Raw genomic sequence first — 25,259 nt, 5'->3', positions numbered from 1 at the left:
AATTTCGAAAAAGCTCCTGCTCCTGCTCTCGCATATCCCCGTCCATACAACGTACAACTCCATATTTCCAGGCCAAATTAGACAAAATGGCAGCCTCATCCACGAAAACAAAGCTGTCTGTAACAGTAGAGAGGCCGACTCCTTACTACTTCGGTGAGCCTTATTCCCTTTGACAATCAGCCAATGAAGCACTAACAAAGACAAAAACAAATAGACCTTGGCCTTCTCATGACAACCGACCCAAATCCTGTGACGATCGATGCCTCCAAACCCGAACAATCTCTAGCCGAAGTAGCAAGAGATGGCGCACAAGGTAATCTTACCGAAACCAATTGAGCTCCTGCGCGCCTCCAAATGACAAAAAGAAGAAGAAAAAAAAAACCCAAACTAACTACGATTCTTTTCTCTTCCGCTCCCTCCCAGCCCTCATCAACCAGCTCATGACAACCTGCCCCATAACCGCCAACGCCGAAGGCGTCCTCCTCACCCTGCCCCCCACCTCGACGCCCATCCCCCGCGAGAAGCCGATCCCGAAACCGAAGGAACCCACCCGGTGGGAGCGCTTCGCCGAGAAGCGCGGCATCAAGCCCAAGACGCGCGAGCAGCGCCGCAACCTCGCCTACGACGAGGAGACGGGCGAGTGGCGGCCCAAGTGGGGGTTCAAGGGCCTTAACAAGAAGGGCGAGGACGACTGGCTCGTCGAGGTCGACCCGGAGGCCGAGGCCCGCCGCAAGGAGGGCACCTCCGTGCGCATGGACGGCCGGCGGGAGCGCAAGGAGCGCGTCAAGAGGAACGACCGCCGGATGCGCAAGAATGTCCTCCACGAGGAGAAGGGGAGGAAAGCCTGAGCAAGGGGCGGGGACGACGACTGACTGTCTGTCTTTCTTGCATCTGGCTTGTGCTTTACTTGTCCCGACGTGGCCCCTCATTTCTTCTGGGAGCTGCTTTTGCGGGTGGACGACTCGAATATGCTACTACATCGACGGCGTTTTGGGAGTTGGCAAAGGCAGAAAAGTCGGCTGTGTCAGAACCTTTTTTAGGGCACCACCACACACACCACTTGTGCAGTAAACTTGTCAGTCGTCTTGGGTGCACTCTCTCTCTTTTTTTTTCTTGTTTTCTTTGTTTTGTTTCCGTATTATCAACGTCTGCAAAAGACAGGACCTCCATTGGCTCTCATCCGCCATGATGCCATCTACTCCTGCCATTTTCCTCATGCGCAATACTTCGTAACTCCAAACTACCTGCCTATTCCTACACGTACAAATCAGACCGCCTAGCCTAGCCCATGCCCCCATTTTACCAAACCTTGGCTCGAGTTCCCTCCATCCACAGAGATCTAGTCAGATCCTCTTTACTGCAGTCTCCGCGTTCTCGCCGGGCCGATGTGCATGATGACACGACGCATGCCATCCCAAACGAGCAGATCAAAAGAAAAGGAAACGAGGTCGCTGGATTCATAAACCACGCCAAACGAGAAAACCAAAAGACAGCAGAGTGATGCGGTGAGTGGTTTATCCTGCCACTCCAGCTGCCGCTCCTTGGTCGTCCAATGCGGGCGCTGTGAATCTCCTCTCTGGAAGGAGAAAGAGGGGGCAGAGCTGGACAAAATGCTTAGCTTAGAGAACGCATCCCATGGTTGGATCCGTTCGAGGCTCACGTCGCCAGACTGAACCAAGACGAGAAAAGCAAGATATAGCGGAAATCCTGAGACTGCTGACGGCTGACGAAGAAGAGCTGGTATGCAGCCTTTCGCCGAGGGATTTTTTCCGGCAAATAACGAAAAAAAGCAAACCGGTTTCGCAAAGGGGTGAACAAATGGTGCAAAAGTCGTCAACAGCGTAAGGTCGTCAGGAAAAAAGAAGAAGAAAAAAGAAGAAACAAAGGGCCGGCCCAAGTACACGCAATGCTGCCTAGGGTATTGAGGGGGAAAAAAAAAGAAATAATCGTGCGCAGGAGGGTATGTAATATAGAGCGTCAGAAACCGAGCGGCGACAATGGCTTTATAGGCGACAGCGGCCGCAATTCCGTGGTGCGCTTTGGCGTCTCGAACTGATCACCGCTGAGGGTCAAGGTCGCGGACGCAGTCGAGTCAGCAGTCGCGTTGGAGCCTCCACTACCATTCGCATCCTGCAGCTGGAGCGGCTTCTTCCCGAACCGCGACTTTGGCGGCTTAGGCCGTTCATGAGTCTCCTCCGTCTGCTTGGAGCCAAGGTTTGATTGCTTGCTACTGGCTGAAGAAGAAACGGCCCGCTCGTCGGTGATTACGAGGGCAGGTTGCTGCCGTTCCTCTGCATCCTCGCCTGACTCCTGGGCCTCGGGGCGACCTCGAGAGGCCTGCTTGGTCAGAGCATCTTGAGGGGTCTGCTGCTCGGAAAGCAAGGCATGGGATCCATACAGGCTTTGGGGAGGAGGCAGATCGAAAAGCTGGTACTCTTCCTCGATATACTTGGCCTCGTACTTGCAGCCTCGCCAGCAGTCACGCCAGTCGCACACCAAAAACCTGAAGCAGAAGGCATCAATCTTCATGCACGGCTGGAAGCAAATGCAGAGGTTGCGGAAATCCATCTTGTTCTTGTCCGAATGGGCAAGCAGGAGACTCAGATGGCAAGTAATGGCGAAGAGAAGGTAGTAGTTGAACGGGGGGAGGTTCGAGAGCTCCTCGACCAGTAGTTCGGGCACCTTCTGCGCACCAGCGCATTCCCTGGCTACTCGATTTTGGGCCTCTTTGGGGAAGAGCTCGTCGGGGAGTTCGCGAAGCCAAGCCTTGAGCATAGAACCAATAATGTTGATATCATACAGGTCGTCCTGCTCGAAGAGATTGACATCGTATTCTAAGAGGAAAAAAATAGGGTTAATGCCAATGGGTGAACAAGGAGAATGGAGAAAGGAATATAATCATACCTTCATCAAAACGTCGTTGCCACTTCTTGATCTGCGGACCGCTCCCCGGTACTCTGTAGAGACCTTCAACATCGCAGCCTTTGTAATTCAGGTAGTCAATCGCGCGCCACGGAAAGGCGGGCATCCAAAACTCGGTCTTGTCTCTCGAGTCCTCAAGCCGTTTCGAGATGCGCGTCAGGCGGGTCTGCTCGACCAGAGGAAGGTTGATGACCTTGGGGACATAGTGCTCGTCGTCGACAAGGGGCTCGCGCTCTGTGCTGCTAGCACTGCGCATGCTCTTTCCAAACAGGCCCTTGCTAATCATGTCTGCTGCTTTGGTCGACGAATTGCGAAGGCCATGAAAGAACCCCGTGTTTTCGCGGAGCGACGACGTAGGCGCGGGTTTGTCCCTGCCTTCTTTGTCTCTGGAAGGCGCCCGGTCCTCCGAGCGGTTGCGAGCTGCCGAGCTCATCATATCTCGGAAAGAGCGATCAGTTCCCACAGGCGCCGTTCTCAGTCCCGTATTGTGATTCGTAAGGGGATGAGCCTTCTCGGGTTCTGCGACCCTAGTTGGCACAGGGACGGCTGTGGTATGAGAATCGAGAGGGCTCGGGTTATCTTTATCGCGACCAGATTTGGTGCGATGAAGGCGGGAAAATGGCTTTGGTTTGCTCTTCTTCGAGGAGGATTGGTAAGAGGAAGGAGGTTCTTGAAGTGTACTGGCGGAGGCTAATGACGAGTCGGGCAGAGACTCGGTGGGATGGTGTAGAGAATGATTCGCCTGAGTTTTGTCTATATGTGTGACGAGGGACATCCGGTTAGCATCAGGGAGCTACAGAATGAATGAAGGAAACAAAAGAAACGTGACAAAATGGATAATGACGCTGGTCAAAGAGTCGCACCTGTCAAGTTGTAAAGGCAGTGGCGCAGCACATGGGATTAAATCAAAAGGAACGTAAAGCAGGGAGCAATAGAAGAATGAACAAACCTGAGTTCTTTGCAAGCTTATTGTTAGCTTTGTTACTAGAAGCGTTGGCCGACGAGTCGGGGTTCTTTGACATGAGGTCGCCTTTAGATGATGAATGATGGTGGCCGGGTTTACCGTTACCCTTGGTGAAGTTAAAGAAGGAGCCGCTTTTGGAAGGCCTGTTCGGCTCACGGTGGTGCACCTGGGGCCCAGCAGTGCCGGGCTGTTGTTGTGGCTGCTGCTGTTGATGCGGCTGAGATGGCTTATGCTGGTGGTTCGGCCGAGTTGGCGTCTCCGAGGGTTGGTACAATGCAGATGTAATGTGGGAGTATTGCTGCGTGTCTTCTTCTTCTTCTTCTTCTTCGTCGTCGTCGTCGTCGTCGTCGTCGTCGTCGTAGTCTTCTAGGGATCGCGACTTTGATCGCGAAGATTGTTCGGCGGTGTCCAAGGGTGATGGCGAGGCGTGGGTAGAGATGGATTGAGCCTTTTTCGGCGAGAACCTGCTAAAAGGGGACATGGGCGTTCGCGGCGAGGAGTGTGAGGCCGAGCTAGGAGGAGGGACGACTCTAACAGTTTCGCTCGACGGCGGCTGTCGGTCTTGAGCTGAAGTGGAAGAAGAGTTAGGCAGCTTCAACGGCTGCGGAACGGGTTTGCGGCCCATTGTAGCAGGACAATGCCTTCTGTGGGCAATAGTTCAAAGGGGCAAAGGATGCGATAGACGTCTAGAAGCACTAGTTTCCGGGTACTGGCCTTGTGAAGGCCCTTGGACCGGGAAACTTCGACGAGGGGCAAAGCCGCAAAGCCGCCTGTCCACAAAAGCCAAAGTTTCAAGGTACCAGGTGTGGGTTAGACTGGGCCTGATTCGCACTCTGCCGCAGAGGGGTGGTAGTTGGTGTCTCGAGTTTGGCACGGGCAGGGATGTTGTAGTAATGCCCATACATCAGGCAATGAATAGTAAGGTAGAGGTAGGCGAGGCTACACAAGAGATATTCCCCGGAAGGGGGGGGGGAATTGGATGTGGCCGCCGATCGAGAAAATATCCGACGAAAGGAAATTACCAGGCTGAAAGATGCGGCGGCTGGATTCTGTGGGATCGGAATTGCATGCGTGTTGCTGTTACGGCCAAAGGATGCATGCTGGTTAGGCCGAGAAATGACAAAGGTTGTTGTTCAATGTCGGTATTTCGTAGTCGTCTGTTCGTCTACAGAGGTGTTGCCCTAGGTTGCCGTGGAAAACCACAAAGAGTGAATTATCGTGAGGCTAGGGAGTAAAGAAACCCCTTAAAACTTTAAAGCAAAGGTGTCGCCGATTAGGTAGGTAGTCGATGGCTTGGTACGAAGCACAAAGCGCGAGCTCTAAAAAAGGAGAAAGGGGGGTAATTTGGGATGGGGGAGACGCTTGGTCGATGGGAATTGGGGGGATGCTGAGTGTCTATTGGACAAATGCGGAGGAGGAGATCGATCCCTGGATAAAGTGGATCGAGGACATGGGAAAGGAGAAGGAGCACTCCGTAGACGCATAGACGCAGGGGAGCCAAGACGGTTCTTCCTAATACGGAGTAGGTACTGCACCTTGTCCAAGGTAAGGTAAGCCTAAGGTACCCTGTCCCGACGGGTACCTGACATTACGGAGTAGTGTACTTCATAATTAATATCTCTAAGGGCTCCGTATCGTATAGGCAGGACCACGACGTGGTCTTGTCGCACGTCAAATACACTCTTCTGACTTAGGGGAAATCTTCGCGTGTGTGTATTATATCAAGTTATAACGTGTGCGAGACCGTTTGCCCTATTTTTATAAGGGGCAGTACTCTTCCGGAAGTACCGCTCTATTTGGATCCTATCCGGTATTTTACTATAGGTCCACCTTTGTTATTTCCACCCTGAGGCCTGTGCCTACCCCCGAGGCTCGTGCTAATACGACACACCCCCCTAGTTAGAGCGGATCCACTTTTCCGGGCCGACTAGCTAATTAGAGGCCTCGGTTTAAACTGAACAGCTCTTAATCCTTTCTATCGTGAAAACAGTCTATCTTAAAAACAGTCTATCGAAAGCGCTCTTAAAAACGCTCTTAAACCGATCCTTTTAATTGTTTAATTCGATCTTTATTTTCCTGGCTTCTAATTAGTCCGATTAGGTTAATCGCCACCCGTTTAATCCTATCGCGAGGACGCTCTAGAGGACCTCCTATAATAATAACAGCGCGTTTAAATCCACCCCCTATAGGCGTAGCCGTTAGTTATATCTCCCGCGGGCATAGCCTTTAGTGGGTATCTTTATAGTTATATCTCCGTAATAATAGCGGTACCGAGGGTATCTCTATAGTAATAGTAATACCGATAGTTCCGCAGTAATAGCGGTGGTTCGTAGTAATAGCGATAGCATCTCTACAGTAATAGTAGTACCGATATAATAAGGAGATCTCTCCACGAGGTCCCGTAATAATAGCGGTTATTCGTAGTAATAGCGATAGTATCTCTATAGTAATAATAGTACCGATAGGATTCCTTTACTAAAGTGATAGATTAGATATCCCTTATAGACTTAAATAGCACCTTAAAGTCCTGCGCGAGGTCCCTAATTAATAGCTCGTTATTATTAATCCTCTGCCTATTCGTCACCACGTAGATATAACACTATTCCCGAGTAACAGGACGTATCACGTGGAGGGTATCTTCTACCTACTAATCTATAAAGGCTATCTCGATAACCCCAGCGTATTAGTATCCTATTAGGGTAGCCTTCTAATTAGTAATCCACCTATCTATATCCCTAAGGATAGTCTTCAACGGCGTTTTAACGAGCTAACGATATTAATGTAGAGCCTTACGGCGTTAATCTATAGGCGTGGGAGCTACGTACTAGTAAAGGGTGGTAATCCACGCCCTCGCGTTATTTGCTTAGTCTGCTTCTAACGCTCCGAGGAGGTTGCTAAGAGGGGCGTAGATTATAGCCAGGATATAGGAGCCTAGGGCGTTAAGTTCTTATTCCTGATTATCGTAGTCGGCCTTTTCTTCGCGATATACGCGGCGATCTTAAAGGTATTATATTCTTCCTTAGTCAGAGAGGTCGTCTATTAACTTAGGAACCTTAACGCTATTCGCGGCTTCGCACTTATATACGTTAGGTGGTATAGACTTAAGTAGTAGGGAGGCTTCTGCTTCGTCGTTATCCAGTTAAGGATTAAGGTAACCGTTCTAAAGGGAGGAGAACTTCCCGCGGATACTGCGTTCCTATATAATCTAATTCTTTTAGGTAGTTAGGATTTATTAATCACGGTAAACGTTAGAGGATATCTTCTATTACTTTAAGCGAAGAGGTTAATTAAAGAAGAGGTTACCCTGATTAGATTAACGATAGTCGATTAAGTGCTTATAACGTGGTTGCTTTTATAGTGGAATAGGGTAAAAAGGAATAGCTTAAAGGTGTGGAAGATATTAAATGGCTTTAAGCGTTATAAACCGGGCTTATAACTGTCGCACGTCAAATACACTCTTCTGACTTAGGGGAAATCTTCGCGTGTGTGTATTATATCAAGTTATAACGTGTGCGAGACCATTTACCCTATTTTTATAAGGGGCAGTACTCTTCCGGAAGTACCGCTCTATTTGGATCTTATCCGGTATTTTACCGTGGGTCCACCCTTATCATTTCCACCCCGAGGCCTGTGCCCACCCCCGAGGCTCGTGCCAATGCGACAGGTCTATAGGGGATCCAGGGGGGATCCACTCCCTGACTAAGGTCTTCGGGCCTCGGGCATCAGGATATAACAGGGGCGGATACCGGAAAAGACCGGATAGAATCCAAATAATATAATACCTATAACAGAGTCTTCACCACCTAAATTAAGGGTATAAAAGACTTACACAGATATAACTTAATATAATATATATATATAAGATTTCTACTCTACTAAGTTAATTATCTAAGTGCTATTTAACGTGCGATAGTTAGAAGCCCGGCTTATAACGCCTAAACGATAGATATTAATAAGGCTACCCCTATTCTCCTATAAAGAAGTAATTATATTTATATAAGCACTCTTAAATAACTACGACTAACCTAATTAGAGTAATTAAAAGATTAATTAACCTACCTATTAATTAATTAACCGATAAATAATAAACTAGTAAAGATATCTTTTAATATATCTAATACCGAATAAAAGGCGGCCGCTATTACCCTTATTAACTAAAGGGATTAGGTAATATAGGAGCACGCTATACGCGGTAAATCTACCTCCTACTAGGAAAACTATCTTAATCTAAAGCTAAACGATAAGAAGGCCGATATCTACCTACTTCTTAAGCCCACGCCACCTAATATCCGTAAATATAAGGCCCTCGCCGTGGACCCTAATATAGAGGAGGCTATAGCTACTACCGTTACGGCTACTCCGTCTTCCAATATCACGTTAAAAGGCGATAAGAATATCGCGGACGCCGCCGCTACCACGGCCGCTACTATAGCAGCTATAGCTGCCGGTAAAAAAAAGACGGCCGCTCGCTAAAAGGTTATAGCCGTAATAAAAGAACCACTAATAATGTTAGATAGGTAGTTATAAGGAGTAAGAAGGTAGTAGCGAGAGGGTCTAAAAGGGAATAGACGTGGATTAAATAGTAGTCACGGCTAGTCCGAACGTAGGTAGCCCTAAAGAATCAGAATAATCGCTGCCCTCTCTATACTAAGGAGGGGGTATTATATAAGCATTATATACTCTTAGGCTAACACTAGGGTAGTTAAACGGATATCGTAAACAGATATCTACGCCTAAGCCTAGGCTATAGCCCTATATAGTAGTATCGGCCTAGGGTAGCCGTGGCTATATTAAGCCGGGCGCCCGGTCTTATCTATACAGGAACCCGTCGTGGTCCTATCGTGTATCCGGCCTCTATCTCCTAGGCAGGGGCACCTAATAGGGCGACCTCTCCCGGAGTGCTCCTATCCTTAGGAGCGGCCGGTACCGGATAGGGCCACTTTTCCCGACTATACCCGGCGTCGGCCTATCTTCCCACTATCCTTTTATTATTAATCCTATATACGGCCCCGTGGTAGTCCTATCGTGGTCCTATCCTTAATCCCTTACTCTATTCCTATAGTCCTTCTATCCTTAATCCCGCACACTAACCTGTTATAGTCCTATAATAGTCCTGTTCTTAATCCCTCGCTCCTATACTATAGCTAGCGTCGGCCTCCCTTTAATCCGTATAAAGAACCGGCGTCGATATCCCTTTAATCTAAATAAAGAACCGGCGTCGATATCCCTTTAATCTAAATAAAGAGCCGGCGCCGTTATATAATATATCTAAAAATAGAAATTTATCTCCTTCCTCTTATACCCCTTTTACCCTTATACCTTCTTTATAGGCAGGAACGGTAACCACGTGCCCCTTAAGGAGGATATCTTCCTTAACGCCTCTATAACTCTATTCTCTTCCGTTTTCCTTTTTCTTTACGCCTCCGATTTTCGATTTTTATTAATATCTGCCGTGTTCCGTAAGTTAACCCTTATAGTGTTTTCTTTATAGGGGTAGGGCTTAATAGTTATTAACGTGTTATAGCTCCTTAATTTTCCTAATTTTTCCCTATTATCTTATAAGTATCCTTTTAATATCTCTCCGTCCTAGGGGAAAATAACTTATATAACTTCGCTAACTATCTTATATAGCCTCCTCCGCCGCTATTATACCTCCTAAAAAGACTAATAATAATAATAATAATAATAATAAGCGGCCGGTATCTAAGCTAACAGCTAATAACGCTTCTAAGAAGCGTAAGACCGCGACGACTATAGCGTCGTTATTATTAACCACCCCTTATTAAGAGGTGGTAGACGTTAAAGAAGGGGCCTCCGGGGGTTTAACCCTTAAGGACCCTTATTCCCGCTACGCCGGCTAGCTAGCTAAGATTAATTTTAGTAATAAAACGTCTTATATACGGTTTAAGTCGTGCTAGCACTCTAATATAATCTCCGCTAAGTATACTTTTTACTTTAGGTATAATAGTCGTCGTTATAATAAGCTTCCTACTACAGGCTATAACGCGGCTATTTAGTTATAGAAAGTCCTTATCGTCGCCGCTATAAAGGATAGCCTTAACGATAGCCGTCGCGTAAGTTCTTTTCGGGGGGGAACCTAATATAGGCGTATACTAACCGTATTATAGATTATAGCTATAGAGTACTAGAATATCCTTAAGGCCTCGCTAGGTAAGCTTAAGAGGGAGATAACCTTTACCGCCGCCGATAAGTCTTACACCGCTTATCGGGTAAAGAAAGAAGTTAACGACGCCCGCTAGAAAATAGCGGATAAAATCCTTAAGTCTCTCTAGGATTTAGCGTTATTATTTCGCCGGTATATCGATTAATAGGATTAGTAGATAGCCGTGCAGGAACGCCTCGCTATCGCCTTTAAGAGGGTTATTACTAGTATAGCGTATAACCCTCCGGTAATCCCCCCTTTTAATACACTACTAACTTCTCTTCCTCTCCTACTTTCTCTTCCTTAGCTAGATATCCCTCCTCCCGCCTTTACGTCCTCCGACTTATTCGCCGACGATAATAACGATAATAACGGCACGTACTAAGGCCCTCTTAACCCCTATAATATCCCTAAGTCTAAGCCCGCGACGCTTACCCCCGCGCCGAAGAAGAAAGCGCCGGCTAAGAAAAAGGCTATGCCTAAGAAGATAAGGCCTTTAATACCTTTACCGAAGAAGAAGAAGAAGTAGTAGAAGGCTAACCCTCCTATTATTCTCTTAGATAACACGCCGTCTATTAACGGGTAAGAGGTAAAAGGGAATAATACCCATATAAGTAGAAACGCTATTATTACGGGGTAGAGCGAGGTATAGATAGAGGAAAACGGGGAGGGCCCTCGGGCACCTATACTCTTAGATTCGGAGTTAGAGGGTTATACTAATAATCTATAACCGTAGTAGGTATCCTTAGGGGTTATACCGAGGATCTATAGCTATAGTAGGTAGTTAAAGGTATATACGGAGGATTAAGTAGGGGTTACGCCGAGGATCTATAACTATAGTAGGCAGTTAAAGGTATATAAGGAGGAATAAATAGGGGTTATACCGAGGATCTATAGCTATAGTAGGTGGTTAAAGGTATATATAGAGGACTGGTTTTTTTTTGTTTTGTTTTTTAATATAACTTATAGGGTACGCCCGCTTACCACTTTAATTATACCCCCTTAATAGTCCTATCGTGACTTATAACCGTGTAACCGCCTAAGGGTAGGAGATAAAAAAGAGGGAAAAAGGGATAGAAGAAGGGAAACGCTTAATTAGTTAAGGAGGGTAGATTAGAGAAGAATAAAGAAGGAAGACTTAGCGGGTTAATCGTAGTCCTATAATACTTTAGGTATATCGTGGTCCTATAATACTCCCGCTATATCGAGCTTCTGCTTAAAGTAGGTGTTAATAAGCTTATTTGGCATGTTATATTTTAGCTCCTATATATTCTCCTTATCGTCGTAGCCGGCCTATTTAATAAAGTATTAGCGCTATCTCCCTTAGTAACGATAATTTAAGATTACTTTAACCTTATATTCGTTAGAGTCCGGTTCCACGTTAATATCCTATAGTTCGGGTATCTTTCTATTACGGGTCCTCTATAATTCTAGTAAGGAGATAGGGAAAACGTTATAAATCCTTATAGTCTTCGGGAGGGCGAGTTAATACGCTAGTCTATACCTGCCTATAACCTTAATAATTTTATACGGTCCGATAAATTTATCGCTAAGTTTCTTCGAAGGCCTACGTTATCGGATATTCTTCGTGGAAAGTAAGACGTATTCGTTAACCGTAATTTATCTTTAGGTCCTCCTATTATTATAGTATTATTCGTACGTTCCTTAGGATTTTTTAATTAAGTCTATAAAGGAGCGGCGGCTAGCTATAAGTTACTCCGCGCGTATCTTAGCCTTAGCTAAATAAGCCTCCCCTGCCCTAAGTAATTAGATTTTATTAGGGCCCCTCGGGTTATAACCTATTAGTGCGTCCACGGGTATTTATCGTATAACGGAGTACTACGCCGTATTATAAGTGAATTCCGTAAGGGCTAAGCGGTCTATCTAGTTATTCTATTTTTAGTAGTAGAAGACTTTAAGGTAGTATTCCACGTTCTAGTTCTATCTCTCTATCTAGCTATTAGTCTACGGGTGCTACGCCGTGGATAAGCGTCGCTTAGTACCGAAGTAACGGTAAAGGGTAGCCTAAAAACGGCTTATAAATAAGGACCCTTAGTCGGATATAATCCTATCGGGGACCCTAAAGGTTCGAAAGATATAATACTATAACGTGTCCGTAAGTCCCTTAGTAGTAAGGCTACTACTTATAGGGATATATAACGTATACTTTATTAGACGGTATACGATAACGAGAATCGCGTCGCGTTTCCTGCCCTTATCGTGGATAGGCGGTAGTCCCGTGATAAAGTTAATCGAAATCTCCGCGAAAGGACGATCTAGAATAGGAAGACTCGCTAACTCGCCGTACGGCTTATAATACCGCGGTTTTATTTATTAGTATACTACGTAGGTAGGTATAAATTCTTTAATATCTTAAGGGAGGTAGTCCTAAAAGTAAAAGCCCGATACGCGCTTTACGGTATAGGTAACCCCGTGGTAACTAGTACTAGGTCTATTATAGAAAGCTTATAGCACTTTATCTTATAGCCCTAAATAGTTTAGTATAAATACTTATCCTTTAAAATAAAGGACGCCCTCGATATCTCTAGACTAGTATCCCTTTATAGCTATATCGCTATAGACCTCTCGCTATTAGTTATAGAAGGGGTTTTCAGCTTACGCCTCGATAACCTCTTCTATCAAGGTAAGGTTAGTCGGCGCTATAGGTATATCTGGGTTCGTCGATACTATAGGTAGGGGTATATTAGGGTTTATCGATACTATAGGTATATTAGGGTCCTATACGGTTTCTATACTAATTATAGTAAGTATAAACTTCTTAGAGAATAACTCTACGGCGTGAGTCTAATCGGCGATTAAGGACTATTCGTAGGGGGTATACTACGGCTTCCGCGAGAGGCTATTAGCGGGGTTTAACGTACCGGGCCTATACCTAATCTTAAAATTAAAAGGGGCTAGTTCTTCTAGCTACCGGGCGTGCTATCCCTTAAGCTTTAGCTTATTAAGAAGGTGATAATAGTTTAGGTAGTCTATTAGGACTACGATAGGGCTTTAACTATAAGCGATATAGTACCGCTATATCCGAAACGATTTAATTATTACTATTAGCTTAGAATCGGGCGTGCTATAGTTTAGCTTAGCGCTACGTAACTTTTAGGATATAAACGCGATAGGTCTCTATAAACTATCTTCTTACTGGCTTATTACCGCGGTAATAGCGAATATAGAGGTATCGGGTTTAATACGTATAAATAGCGTAGGATTAAAATATTATAGTACCGGGGCGTCCTAGAATACTAGTTTTAACCGTTCGAATACGGTATAGGTACACGGGGATAGGCGTAGGAGTCCGGACTAGGCACCTTTTAAGAGGTCGGTAAGGGGGGTAGCTACCTTAGAATAGTTTTTAATAAAGCGCCTATAAAACCCAGTAAAACCGAGGAAGATTTAGATCTTCTTAATACTATTAGGAGTTTCTTAATCCCGGATAGCCTTAACCTGCGCGGGATCTATACGTACCCTATCGGGGCTATAGATAAAACCGAAGAATTCCACGTTATAAGTCTTAAATTCGTATTTATCGGGGTTAGCGTAGAGGGACTACTCCCGGAGCCTAGCTAGGACTTAACGTACGTGCTTCCGGTAATCTTCTAAGCTATTACTATAGATAAGGATATCGTCTAAGTATATAATATAGATTATATTAATATATCCGGCGAGGGCTTAGTTAATATACCGTTAAAAACTCGCGGGGGTATTAGTTAGGCTAAAGGGTATTATAAGGTATTCGAAGTGGCTATATTTTATACAGAACGCCGTTTTTTATTTATCGCTAGCGCTAATCCGGAGCCGGTAATAGGCGTCCTTAAGGTTTAGCTTAATATAGTACTACGCCGAGGATAAACGGTCTAGAATCTTATAAATTAGTAATAGCGGGGTACGATCTTTAATAGTTACCTTATTTAATCCCCTATAGTCTACGTAGAGACGTAACTTACTACCCTTCTTAGGGACGAATAGGATAGGGGCCTTATAAGGACTAGACGATAGTCGGATCTAACCCTTACGGACGGCGTCTTAGATATACTAACGGAGGACCTTAAGCTTTTATACGGCTAATAGGTAGATAGGGCCGAAAGGGGGCTTTTTCCTTTCCTCGATTTTAATTACGTAGTCCTATTATTAATAGGCGGGGAGCCGTCCAGTATTATCGATATCGAATACGTTAGCGAAATCTTAGTATAGTTTAGGGAGGATAGCCGATTTAGGGGGGGGTATTAGATTAATATTAAGGCCTACCCTGGCCACGTATTAGATTAGTATAAAGGAGGATAGGGTTAAAACCGTCGCGGCCTCCCTTATAGCTTTCCGTAGTTTTTATCGGCTCGAGATAACGTGGAGGTCCGAGCGTTCTAGGGGGTAATTCTAGTTACTAGTTTACTAATCGATTATAGGGTTAACGGCTACTAGCTAAGGTCGTCCTAGGATAATTCGGGAGCCCTTAGGGTCTAGGTTTATAACGTGGAATTCGACGCGTTATACTTTTCTTCGTTTCTATTAGTCGGTCGCGAAGATAAGTCGAGTAATAGAGCTAAGAGTGGATTTCTTTTATCCCTCCGTAATCCAGGATATAGGGAGGGGTAGTCTAAAGGGGACTTAATCGGGACCTAGAAGGGATCGGTCTAAAACGTTAATATCGGCTCCCCTATCTAGGAGAGCCGGGGTTTATACTTATTTCTTACCTTAATAGAGGGAGACGCGCGCTTTTACCGGTATAGTGGTAGCGGCCGTCGCTTAAGGCGGGGTTAGTTCCTAGGCTATCTCGCCTATTACGCGACCTACTATCGGGCGTATCGGCGAAATAAGTAGTTCGTTTAGATTAGTATAAGTAGGGGAGGGGTAAGTACTAGCGTAATAACCCTTCTAGTTATAGTTAAAGTATATAATAAGTTTGATTAGGGTATAAGGGGGCCTAGCCTAATCCTATAGTTCTCCCGGGTTCTCGACGGTTCTAGGGGGGTTCGAAGTCGCCGTTATTCTAGGGAGGGTTCCTCGGCTATAGCTAGTATAGGGGGTATTCGGCTACTATCCCTTTACTAGGGGCTTAATTTTTAGTTACTCGGCCCTTTTATATTCCTTATTATATTCTAGGTAGGTTTTTGGTATTCTATACGTGGATAAGATATAGTCCCGGATTAGGGGTAGGAGTCGAGTAAGGACTATCTAGATCCGCTATTAGTCCGGTAGGCGATTAGGGAGTTCCGTTTCTAAGGCTTCTTACTGCTAAATAAACTTCGTAAAGGGTTTACCGGACTTTTAGTCCGAACGGTTATTAGTTTATATATTAAGGGCGACCTTAAGTAGACGCGTATCGTAATTATCGATTTATTCCCCTAACTAGGTTTTTAGGGCTCCTTAGGTAACCCGGGACGAATTATTATCGTAGGCGTGCTAGAGGTAAGATTACTATCTTTCCTTAAGGTAGTTCGGGAGGGAGGCTATAACGTAGTAGTTCTTCGAGGCGTTATTAGGAAGGCTATTAGGGCCGATTATAACCCGTTACTTTACCCCCTAGATAAACGTCCAGTATTTTACCTATAACTCGCTATTCTACTTAGGGACTATATAGTTAACCTTCGCCTATAAGGAATTAGCCCTAGATCTAGTAGGGGTCCGGGGGGGATTAGCCTTAATATAGCCCAGAATTATAGAAGAAGAGGGAATAGAGGACTAGGTATTTAGAACGGAGCGATAGGGCTCCGCGATATATCGTCGTATAATAGCACGGCTATTAAAGTCAGGATAAGTTAGGGAACTAGTCCTAACGGCTTCGAGGGCGATAAGTCGGTCAAGTTTACGCTTCCGCGCCTCCGATACCTCGAACTACTTAATCCGTTCCCTAACCTATATATCGGTTAGCTAGTTATAGGGGATACCCTTATAAGAATAGGGTAGGCGGGACGGGGTAGGGGTAACGGGAGGTGCTATACGCTAAGGGGACGGGGGGTAGGGGTTAAGGTCTATCTCTATCTAGAGCACGGCTTAGTCACGTTATACCCATATCGTAGAGGCGCCTAGACTAAAGGGATTATCGATATTAAGTAAAAGGTTAGAGGGGCTAACTATATTATAGGTCTTATTATTCTCGTGGGAGGATATCGTTTTCCTATCGGTACTCCTTAACGGTTCTTATACCCTTTAGAAAGGTAGAGCGATTATTATATTAGATAGGTAGTTATAAGGAGTAAGAAGGTAGTAGCGAGAGGGTCTAAAAGGGAATAGGCGTGGATTAAGTAGTAGTCACGGCTAATCCGAACGTAGGTGGCCCTAAAGAATCAGAATAATCGCTGCTCTTTATACTAAGGAGGGGGCACTATATAAGCACTATATATTCTTAGGCTAACGCTAGGGTAGTTAAACGGATATCGTAAACGGATATCTACGCCTAAGCCTAGGCTACGGCCCTATATAATGGTATCGGCCTAGGGCAGCCGTGGCCACGTTAAGCTGGGCGCCCGGTCTTATCTATACGGGAACCCGTCGTGGTCCTATCGTATATCCGGCTTCTATCTCCTAGGTAGGGGCACCTGATAAATAAAGACGCCTATATCTATCGATAACCTCTTAGAAAAGGGGCGTACGCGCTACCTATAAGATCGCCGCGTATACCATGAGGAAAAGGCAGACTATAACGCGTAGTAGAAGGAATTTAACGAGGTACGCTCCTATATTAAAAGGACCGTCTATACTATATTATATAGCCTCCTTACTTAGCTATAGGATAATACCGTAAATAACCCACGGGCTTAGATTATTCCCCTACACGCGCACGCAGGACTAACCCCTATAGATCTCCGTAAGGAAGCCTTATTCCTATACCGATAATACACTACGGCTGTAAAGGCTATACCTAAGGATATAGACGCTTAGGTAGTAAGCTAGAAAATAGTAATAATATACTATAATTATATATAGGCGTTTTAGAGTTATTAAGCGCGGACTATTAGGCAGAAGACGCCTTAAAAGCTATTGGACCTATCGCCTAGGAATAGAGTAATAAGTACCTAATAAATAACTACGATAAGATTACGGAAAACGAGCTAATAATTAACGACTTTATAAAGGCTCTATATACAGTTCTTAGTAATATAAAGAGCCTATAATCCTTTACTGTAAAGCCTAGAGTCGGGAGAGGCACCTTTAACACCCTTAGGAACCTCCCCGATACTAAGCATACTACTAATAATAAAGATAATAAGAAGCGTCCTTATAGTACTACGTCTATAAAGGCTATCCCTCCCGTAATAAAGAGGCCTTATAAGATATACAAGAACCCCTATACCACCGCCGCCTACTAGTACGTAAGGCCGAATATACGCCCTTATACCTAGTATAGCCGTGAAGATATTATAAAGGTCGCGGAAAAGAAGATATGTAACTATAGTTTTAAACGCCGCGTAGATACCGCGATATAGAAAAGGCGGGAAGCCTTAGGGGCTATCACCGCTAATAAGATAAAGGAAGTCTAGGAAGATTAACTCTATAATACTACGCCTACTATAATAGTTTATAAAGATCTATCCGTTACCGCGACGGGGGGACTAAGCACCTACCTAACCTAAAGGGTAGCGCGCCGTTATCGTACAATAACACTATTAAGATTATAATAAGAATAAGGGGTATCCCTTTCTATTAACTAAGCTAGAGCGCTATTATACTACGCGATCCTAGATTTAGGATCGTTAATCTATATCTTTAATAATTAAGGCCGTTTTACAGCCGTTAGACCACCTATAGATACTTTATCTTCTTCCCTTTAGGTGGGTACTTATAAGGCTTTTATCCTCGGATATAGAGACGTTAAGCTATATATATAATCCCTATTGGGTATAAAAAGGCTATTACGTCTTTATAACGTTATATACTATAAGGAATTCGTTACTAATATCGTCTCGGAATACTAGCTACACCTATAAGGTTACCGCTAGGATACCCTAAATAATACTATTATTAGCTCCGCCGATAACCGGCCTATCTATAAGCTACTAGATATCCACGGCTAGTATATAATTAAGCGCGCGGAAGCCACGGCCGCTACCGCGTTCGCGGTCTTAGTAAGGCACCCCCGCGATAACCCGTATAGAAGATCACGATAACCGCGGTAACCGTAGAAGACTATAGTATAACGGTAGCACGAACGCCTCGGCCACTATAGCACTAATACTCTTATAAAGATTATTAACGCTACTTAGGGGGTAAAGATAAGAGGACCTCGTATAACGGACTATACCGCGTGCGGGTAATTATAAATACCTACGTAGATCCGGCGGATACTATCCTTTTACCTGTTAAAGCCTGGAGAGGCCTTAGCTATTAATTGTCACGATCTAGAAGAGTCGGAATCGTTAGGCGCCTTATATAAGTCTATTATATTTATTATAGACGTGTATACCAGTTATACGTGGGATTACTACCTATAGAAAAGAGACTAAGGCTTTATCCTGCACGTATTAAAAGACGTTTGTACCCTACTTAAGACCTAATTCGACGTCCGGCCACGTATCCTATAAGCCGATTCCGAGATATTTTAGCACCTAGAAGTTATTGCTTTTCTTACTACTAAGGGGGTAGAAGGCTAGCCGTCGGCACTATATTCACAGGATTAAAATAGCGTTATAGAATAGATTAAAGGTATCGTTAAGAGAAGGGCCAGGGCTATAAGGATTAAAGCTAATCTACCTATATCTATCTAGCCTAAGATCTTTAAAACTACTATATATCTATATAATAGGACGCCACGATATATTAACGACTAGCGAACGCTATACGAAGGCCTACGCGGCTATTAACCAAACCTTACGTACCTATAAGCTTACGGCTATAAAGCGTTTATAAAAACGCGCGATGCCTAAGCTAAAAGGAACCGCCTATAAAGGCTAGAACCGAAGGTATAGATCGGTTATCACGTCGGATACTAATCCTTAAATAGCTTTCGTATTTAGCTACTATACCTAACGGATATTATTACTATAAAAGATATAGTTTTTAATGAAGATAAGATATTTACCGATAGAATTAAAACGCTATAAGCTATAGCTTCCGCCGAGGAAATCGGGGAACGCCTATAATCTATCCGTATTATCTAATCTAATAAGACCGCGAATAGACTGCTATTAAAGGGTATAGCCGTAGACGTATTAGATCTTAAGTCGCAAGACTCTAACGCTACCGCTATTACTATGGATAAAGGCGAGGCCGTCGCTATTACTACGAGAGAGGCTACTACTATTATTATACATAAGGTTCTAAGTCTATAGCCTAATACTTAGGCTATAGATTTAAAACCTCGTAACTCTAACGCTACCGCTATTACTATAGGAGAGGTTATTACTATTACTATAGACTATATTACCGCTATTACTACAGGCACCGCTATTACTACGGGCACCGCTATTACTACGGACACTACTATTACTACGGACACTACTATTACTATAGGAGAAGACTATACTACCGCTATTACTACGGATAAAGGCGATAATACTATTATTACTACGGGAGAGGCCACCGCTATTACGGCGGACACTTCACGGTTCACCACTACTAGGTTTAAACCGTTTCCCACGCCTCTAATATCCCCGGAAGATCCCGCGCGCGCGTTCCTTATAGTATTAGCGGTGGTTAGGGAAATTAAGGTGGAAGAACACGATAACTACTAACGGATAGCTATAGATACCCCTAAAGGGTGCTTATCGGCCACCGCGAGAACTATCGTAAGTCTATATATAACTAAGAAGGTCTAAAACGATAACGCCTAAAAGGCGTTCTTTAACGCTAGAAGGACTTATAACCCTATACGCGGGAGGAAGTGAGATATTAACGATAGTAATATTATCGGCACTAGTATTATAGATCCCTCTCCCTATAACGCCTCCCTATCACGTCTAACACGCGAGGATCTCCCGCCTCCGCTAAACTACCACCGCGATATACGCTTACACCCGTTACGGGAGCGGTGGTTATAAGCTAAGGGAGAATACCTTAAGGGGCATTAATGGATAGGCTGCTAGCAGGAGGTCCGCGGTAATCAGGCTAATAAGCAATAAGTCCTCGCCTATAGATAGGTATATACCTATAAGTTTAATAAAGAGGGCACCCTCCTTAAGTATAAGGCACGCCTTATAGTCTAAGGGGATTAATAAAAACGGTTAGAGACTAAAGATAACTACGCCGTAACGCTAGCCTTACGGTCCTTCCGTATACTAATAGCGATCGCCGCCCGATTTAACCTGGAGATAAGGCAGTTCGACGCTATTAACGTGTTTATTAATGCTAGCCTTAAAGAAGAGGTGTTTATATAAATACCGTAAGGCTATAAAGTGCCAGGTAAGGTACTACTACTACGGAAAGCCCTTTTCGGCTTAAGGGTATCGCTACTACTACAGTAAGAAGAATTTAGCGGCACGTTATAAATGATAGGATTCACGACCGTGCCTAATAACCCCTATATTATAATTCGCGACGGTTTAATCCTATTCTTCTACGTCGATAATATCGGACTTATATACTATAAAAATCGTAAGATAGACGCCGATAACCTTAAGGCCGCCCTTAAGCGAAGCTATAGGTTATTAGGAGGCGAAGAAATCCGTTAGTTCCTAGGAATTAAGGTCCTAAGGAATAGGGCCACCCGTAGGTTATAGCTATTATAATCCTCCTACGTGGAGAAGATCGCGGTTAAATACTATATAGATATACTCTGCCGAAAACCACTAAAGGTCCTATTATCTACGGAGCCGGTAATACCCCGTAATAGCACCCGCGCGTTAATTTCCGAGGTCCGCTAGTACTAGGGTATAATCGGTTCTATCCTATACGCCGCTATCGTGATAAGACCCGATATCGCGTTCGCCTATTCGAAGCTTTCCTAATATAATATTAATCCCTCCTCTAACTATCTTAAGAGGGCTTAATAAGTACTACTATTCCTATACTATATAAGATACCACTACCTAGAATTTGGCGGGGATAGGCTCTTTCTAATAGTAAGTAACGCGTCCTTTAGGGATAATCCAGACTATAAGAGTTTATAAGGATATACGATAAAGCTCTTCGGGGGAACCGTTAACTAGAAGGCGGGTAAGTAACTAACGGTCACGACGTCGTTAATAGAATCGGAACTACTCGCTCATATAGAGGCTACTAAAAAGACGTTATTCGTTAGCCAGATATTAAGGAATTTAAAGCTTCGGTTAAACTAATAGTAACTATAGCTACACTACGATAATTAGCAGACTATTAACCTCGTTAATAAGAAGGCATAACGCCTATGGACAAGGCTACGGCACGTCAATATATATAACCAGTAGACGCGCTAGGTAGTATAATAAGGTCTCTTTAAGGTCACGTACGTTAACACGAAGGAGATAATCGCGGATAGTTTAGTAAGAGCATTACCGGAGGCAGGGATTGAAGGACTATACTAATAGCTTAATTTAACGAATGAAAAGGATTGTATCGAGTAGTCTAAACGACTATACGAAGAGATTAAACGCGCTAAAGCCACGGCCGTAGCGACTACGACGGCCTCTAAGGGCGTAGTAGATCCGATAGATATAGATCCGATTAAGCAGATCCGGCTAATCAGGATTAAGGAACTAATTAAGATAGAATTAAATTAAACGTTTAAACAGGGCGGATTTAGATCCTATTTACGAGGGCGTTTTTCCCTTAACTAAGGGGGTGTGTCGTATAGGCAGGACCACGACGTGGTCTATAGGGGATCCAGGGGGGATCCACTCCCTGGCTAAGGTCTTCGGGCCTCGGGTATCAGGATATAACAGGGGCGGATACCGGAAAAGACCGGATAGGATCTAAATAACATAGTACCTATAATAGAGTCTTTACCACCTAAATTAAGGGTATAAGAGACTTATATAGATATAACTTAATATAATACACACACACGAGATTTCTGCTCTACTAAGTTAATCATCCAAGTGCTATTTAACGTGCGACACTCTGGATCTCGGGGACCTATCAGGATATAACAGGCTACTCTAGAGTAGGCTATTCAGGGAATATAGGCTAGTCTTCTTATAAGGTCGTGACTTATCTTTAGCACTTATACGATATTCTTTAACGCTATTATAAGATCTTCTTTAGGTATTTCACGTTATAGGTAACTATTTTAGTAACTATTAAATCTACTATAAAGGTATCCGTATTTGGTAGCCGTTAATCTGCCGCGGAAGGTAGGGAACTGTTAAAGAATTTGAGGGTATATATAGCTATTCCGGTAGTTATTAGATATAACGCGGTAACCGGCGCGGTGGTTTAATTAACTAAGGGTATTATAAAGTAATTAAGGGTATATACTACACACATATACATAGCTATCACTACCATAGATAGATAAGTCAGCAGGCAGTAGAGGTATATTAAATACCTCTACTATAAAGCTCTACGAGCTTAAATCTTAGCTTAGAGATTATTACCGGCTATAGCCCGCGGAACAGTCCCCGGCAGTGGCCGGGACTAAGGGGCACGGACCTCCTAGCAAGGCCCGTACGATTCTATAAGTACTTCGCCGCCTACACACCGCGTAGACTTTTCCTTTCCCCCTTTCCTTCCTTAGTTCGAATAATCTATATTTTCGGCCGTAATACGTGAACAACTTTTAATAAGCCGTTATATATTCGAACTCGTAAGATTATAAGCTTTAACGCTTATATAGAAGGAGGTCCTATTCAGCTACAGGGGCCTTAAGTCGACTCTATAGGCTAGCTAGCTCGTAGAGGGGCCTTTCTTTTAAGGCCCTACAGCAGCTATATATAGCCTGTATAGCCTCGCTAGCTAACTTTGGCTCACAGCTATAGTGGGACCCTAAATCACCTAAAAAGCACCTAGTCGACCGCCTAGAACGCCTATAGTACGGCGCTCTAGTTAGGGCTCTAGGGGCTTTTAGGGGGGCCCTCTTACGGCCTCTAGAACTAGAAGCAGCAGTGCCCCCAGCGTCGATTCGGTTAACTAGATCTAATAGGCTTTATACCTTTAGGCCTTTAAAGTTCTTGCCGAACCACTCTATAAGACGCCAGCTTCTAGGGGAGCTAGGGGAAGACCTCGCCCGCCTACAAGACCTATAGCCCACTACATAGGTTTATAGGCTAGGTCTAGAATTAGCTGCTTTAGTAGGGTAGTCCTGGGAAATAAAGAGCCCTATAGCTAGGTAGGAGGCCCCCTAGGCCTCCAAACCTATAGCAGACCTTAGACCCTTTTTTCCCTTAAAAGAACAGCCTATAACCGCGGAAAACACCGAACCCGGCACCTAAGACTCAAAAACAGCCTACCTCCAAGCCCTTAAGGATATATAATAATCCTTAGGCGAGTGGGCCTCTGTTTTCTATACCGACGGCTCCCTAGGCCACCCTATAAGGCCTCCTATAGGTCCTACGTAGGCTATAGCTGCTATAATACAGTTAGCTAATACCGGTAGACCCTGTAGAGCTATAGGCTATAACCTAGGGAACTCTGCCGAGGTCGCCGACGCCGAATTATACGCTATTTTTCAGGCCCTTCAGATTGCCCTAGAGTAGTCGCCTAGGCCCCTAGAGTGCTATATTTTTAGCGATTTACAGGCGGCTATTCAGAAGCTTTAGCGCTCCTCTTAGTAGACTATAGAGGCTAAGACCCTTATCCTATAGCTAAAATAATAGGGCACTTCTATCTCTGTGTGGTGGTGCCCTTCGTATATAGGGATAGAAGGGAACGAACTAGCGGATAAGGCAGCTAAATAGGCGTTAGACCCTAAAAAAGCTGCTAAATCTGTTAGCTTAGTTACTCTTAGTCACTTAAAGCGTCGGGTTAACGAGGCCCTAGTTCGAGACTGGAAGGCTTTATAGAATAAAGAGAAAGAGGCGGAGAAAAGGGGTAAATCGGTGCGTTTAGGCCGCCTTTATAGGCGCCTAGTCCGAGATAACCTCCGCTTTTCCCGAAAACCACTGTCACTGCCGATATAGGGCCCTAGGTGGGTAAAGTCGGCTTTTACTCAGTTAAAAACCGGCTTCGGATACCTAAAATCCTACCAAAAAGAGGCCCGAACTAGCGCTACTAACTGCTATTCCTATCCCGGCTCCTCTATACAGGATACAGCCCACCTTATCCTTTCTTACCCTTTTTATACAAACGAACGAAAAGCCCTGCGGGAAGCCCTTGCAGGCCTATCGCTATCCCTACCGCTATTATTCGGTACTAAAAGAGGTATATAGGCCTTAGAGGCCTATCTTTTTGCTATTAAAATAGCCTCGGCGGAGTGGTATAGAGCCTAAACCTCGGATCCTGCGGTCTAGTTTTCTGTTTTGGTTTTTTACCTGTTTTTCGGTATATTAGGCAGACTGTTACGGAGGATGTCCTTTATTTATTACTACTCCACTCCTTACTATAGTTTATTCTAGCCTCGAGTCTATAGGGCAAAAGGCGCCGCGCCATAGCTTTAGGGCTGCATGCGCGAAATGAACAAAAAAAAAAAAAAAAAAGGAGGTCCTAGTTACTTCGCCGTAAGCCTACTAAGGGGCTAAGGGTAAATCGTAGGGACCTTATATAATAAGATTAACGAACGCGTATTATAACGCGTATAGAAAGCGGTAAGGATATATATTGCCCTTATTTATAATATAATCGCTAGCCTATAAACGGCCTTTAAAAGGTCTTAACCTAACCCATACCTCGCTCCTAGTATATACCTAACGCCTACCCTAGTTATTACGCCCTTACCCTTACCTAGGCCCTTAGAGGTAAAGACTACTATACCTATTCCGCTACCGCCGCTAGCACCTATACTCTTTTACCGGGTATAGTAGGTCGCCGTTCCCGTAAAATTCAGTAGAAAACGCACGGAATACACCGCCTAGTCCTAGGCTATACGACTAAAGCTTAAACTTAATAGGCCGCTATTTCGTAGTAATAAGGAAGCGTGGTACTTAATTAACGCGTGCTTAGATACCTAGCCTTAGTAGGTGGTTAGCACCCTATCGTAACGAATAAGGTCGTGCTATTAACGCCCTTAGAGCGATAAAGCAAAGACCCGAATAACTGTTCGCGCGCTTCCTACTAACCTTTAAGAGGAACCTAGCGTAAGCAGGAGGCCACGATTAGGTAGACTATATTAAGATATTATTCCTTAACGGCGCCCTAAATAACGGGCTACGTAATAGCCTAATAGTAGCCGATCTCCCCGATACCTACTCTAAG

General features: G+C 44.4%; 2 protein-coding genes across 2 annotated transcripts; one reads left to right on the top strand and one right to left on the bottom strand.

Annotated features, from left to right (window-relative positions):
- Positions 1–86: 86 nt before the first annotated feature.
- SODALDRAFT_360934 (ribosomal biogenesis regulatory protein) lies at positions 87–848 on the top strand (the record flags this gene model as incomplete). Its single annotated transcript, XM_028614322.1, has 3 exons — positions 87–153; positions 215–313; positions 424–848. The coding sequence occupies 3 exons, from the start codon at positions 87–89 to the stop codon at positions 846–848; spliced, it is 591 nt and encodes a 196-aa protein (XP_028465046.1).
- Positions 849–1,739: 891 nt separating this feature from the next.
- Positions 1,740–4,645, bottom strand: SODALDRAFT_192352 (hypothetical protein). Its single transcript, XM_028607140.1, has 3 exons — positions 3,872–4,645; positions 2,905–3,675; positions 1,740–2,834 (listed from the first exon to the last, which is right to left on the bottom strand). Exons 1-3 carry the CDS (start codon positions 4,509–4,511, stop codon positions 1,978–1,980), a joined length of 2,268 nt encoding a protein of 755 aa, XP_028465045.1. The 5' UTR covers positions 4,512–4,645; the 3' UTR covers positions 1,740–1,977.
- Positions 4,646–25,259: the final 20,614 nt, after the last annotated feature.

This window comes from Sodiomyces alkalinus (assembly GCF_003711515.1).
Source record: "Sodiomyces alkalinus F11 unplaced genomic scaffold SODALscaffold_7, whole genome shotgun sequence".
Taxonomy (NCBI): domain Eukaryota; kingdom Fungi; phylum Ascomycota; class Sordariomycetes; order Glomerellales; family Plectosphaerellaceae; genus Sodiomyces; species Sodiomyces alkalinus.
The sequence above is the reverse complement of the archived record's forward strand: the minus strand, read 5'-3'. Positions and strand labels throughout refer to the sequence as shown.

Coding starts and splice junctions, on each gene's coding strand:
- SODALDRAFT_192352 (XM_028607140.1), bottom strand. CDS start 4,511: ATGGGCCGCAAACCCGTTCCGCAGCCGTTGAAGCTGCCTAACTCTTCT. Junction 3,676..3,871: donor TAAGCTTGCAAAGAACTCAG/GTTTGTTCATTC, acceptor TCACACATATAG/ACAAAACTCAGGCGAATCAT. Junction 2,835..2,904: donor GCAACGACGTTTTGATGAAG/GTATGATTATAT, acceptor TTTTCCTCTTAG/AATACGATGTCAATCTCTTC.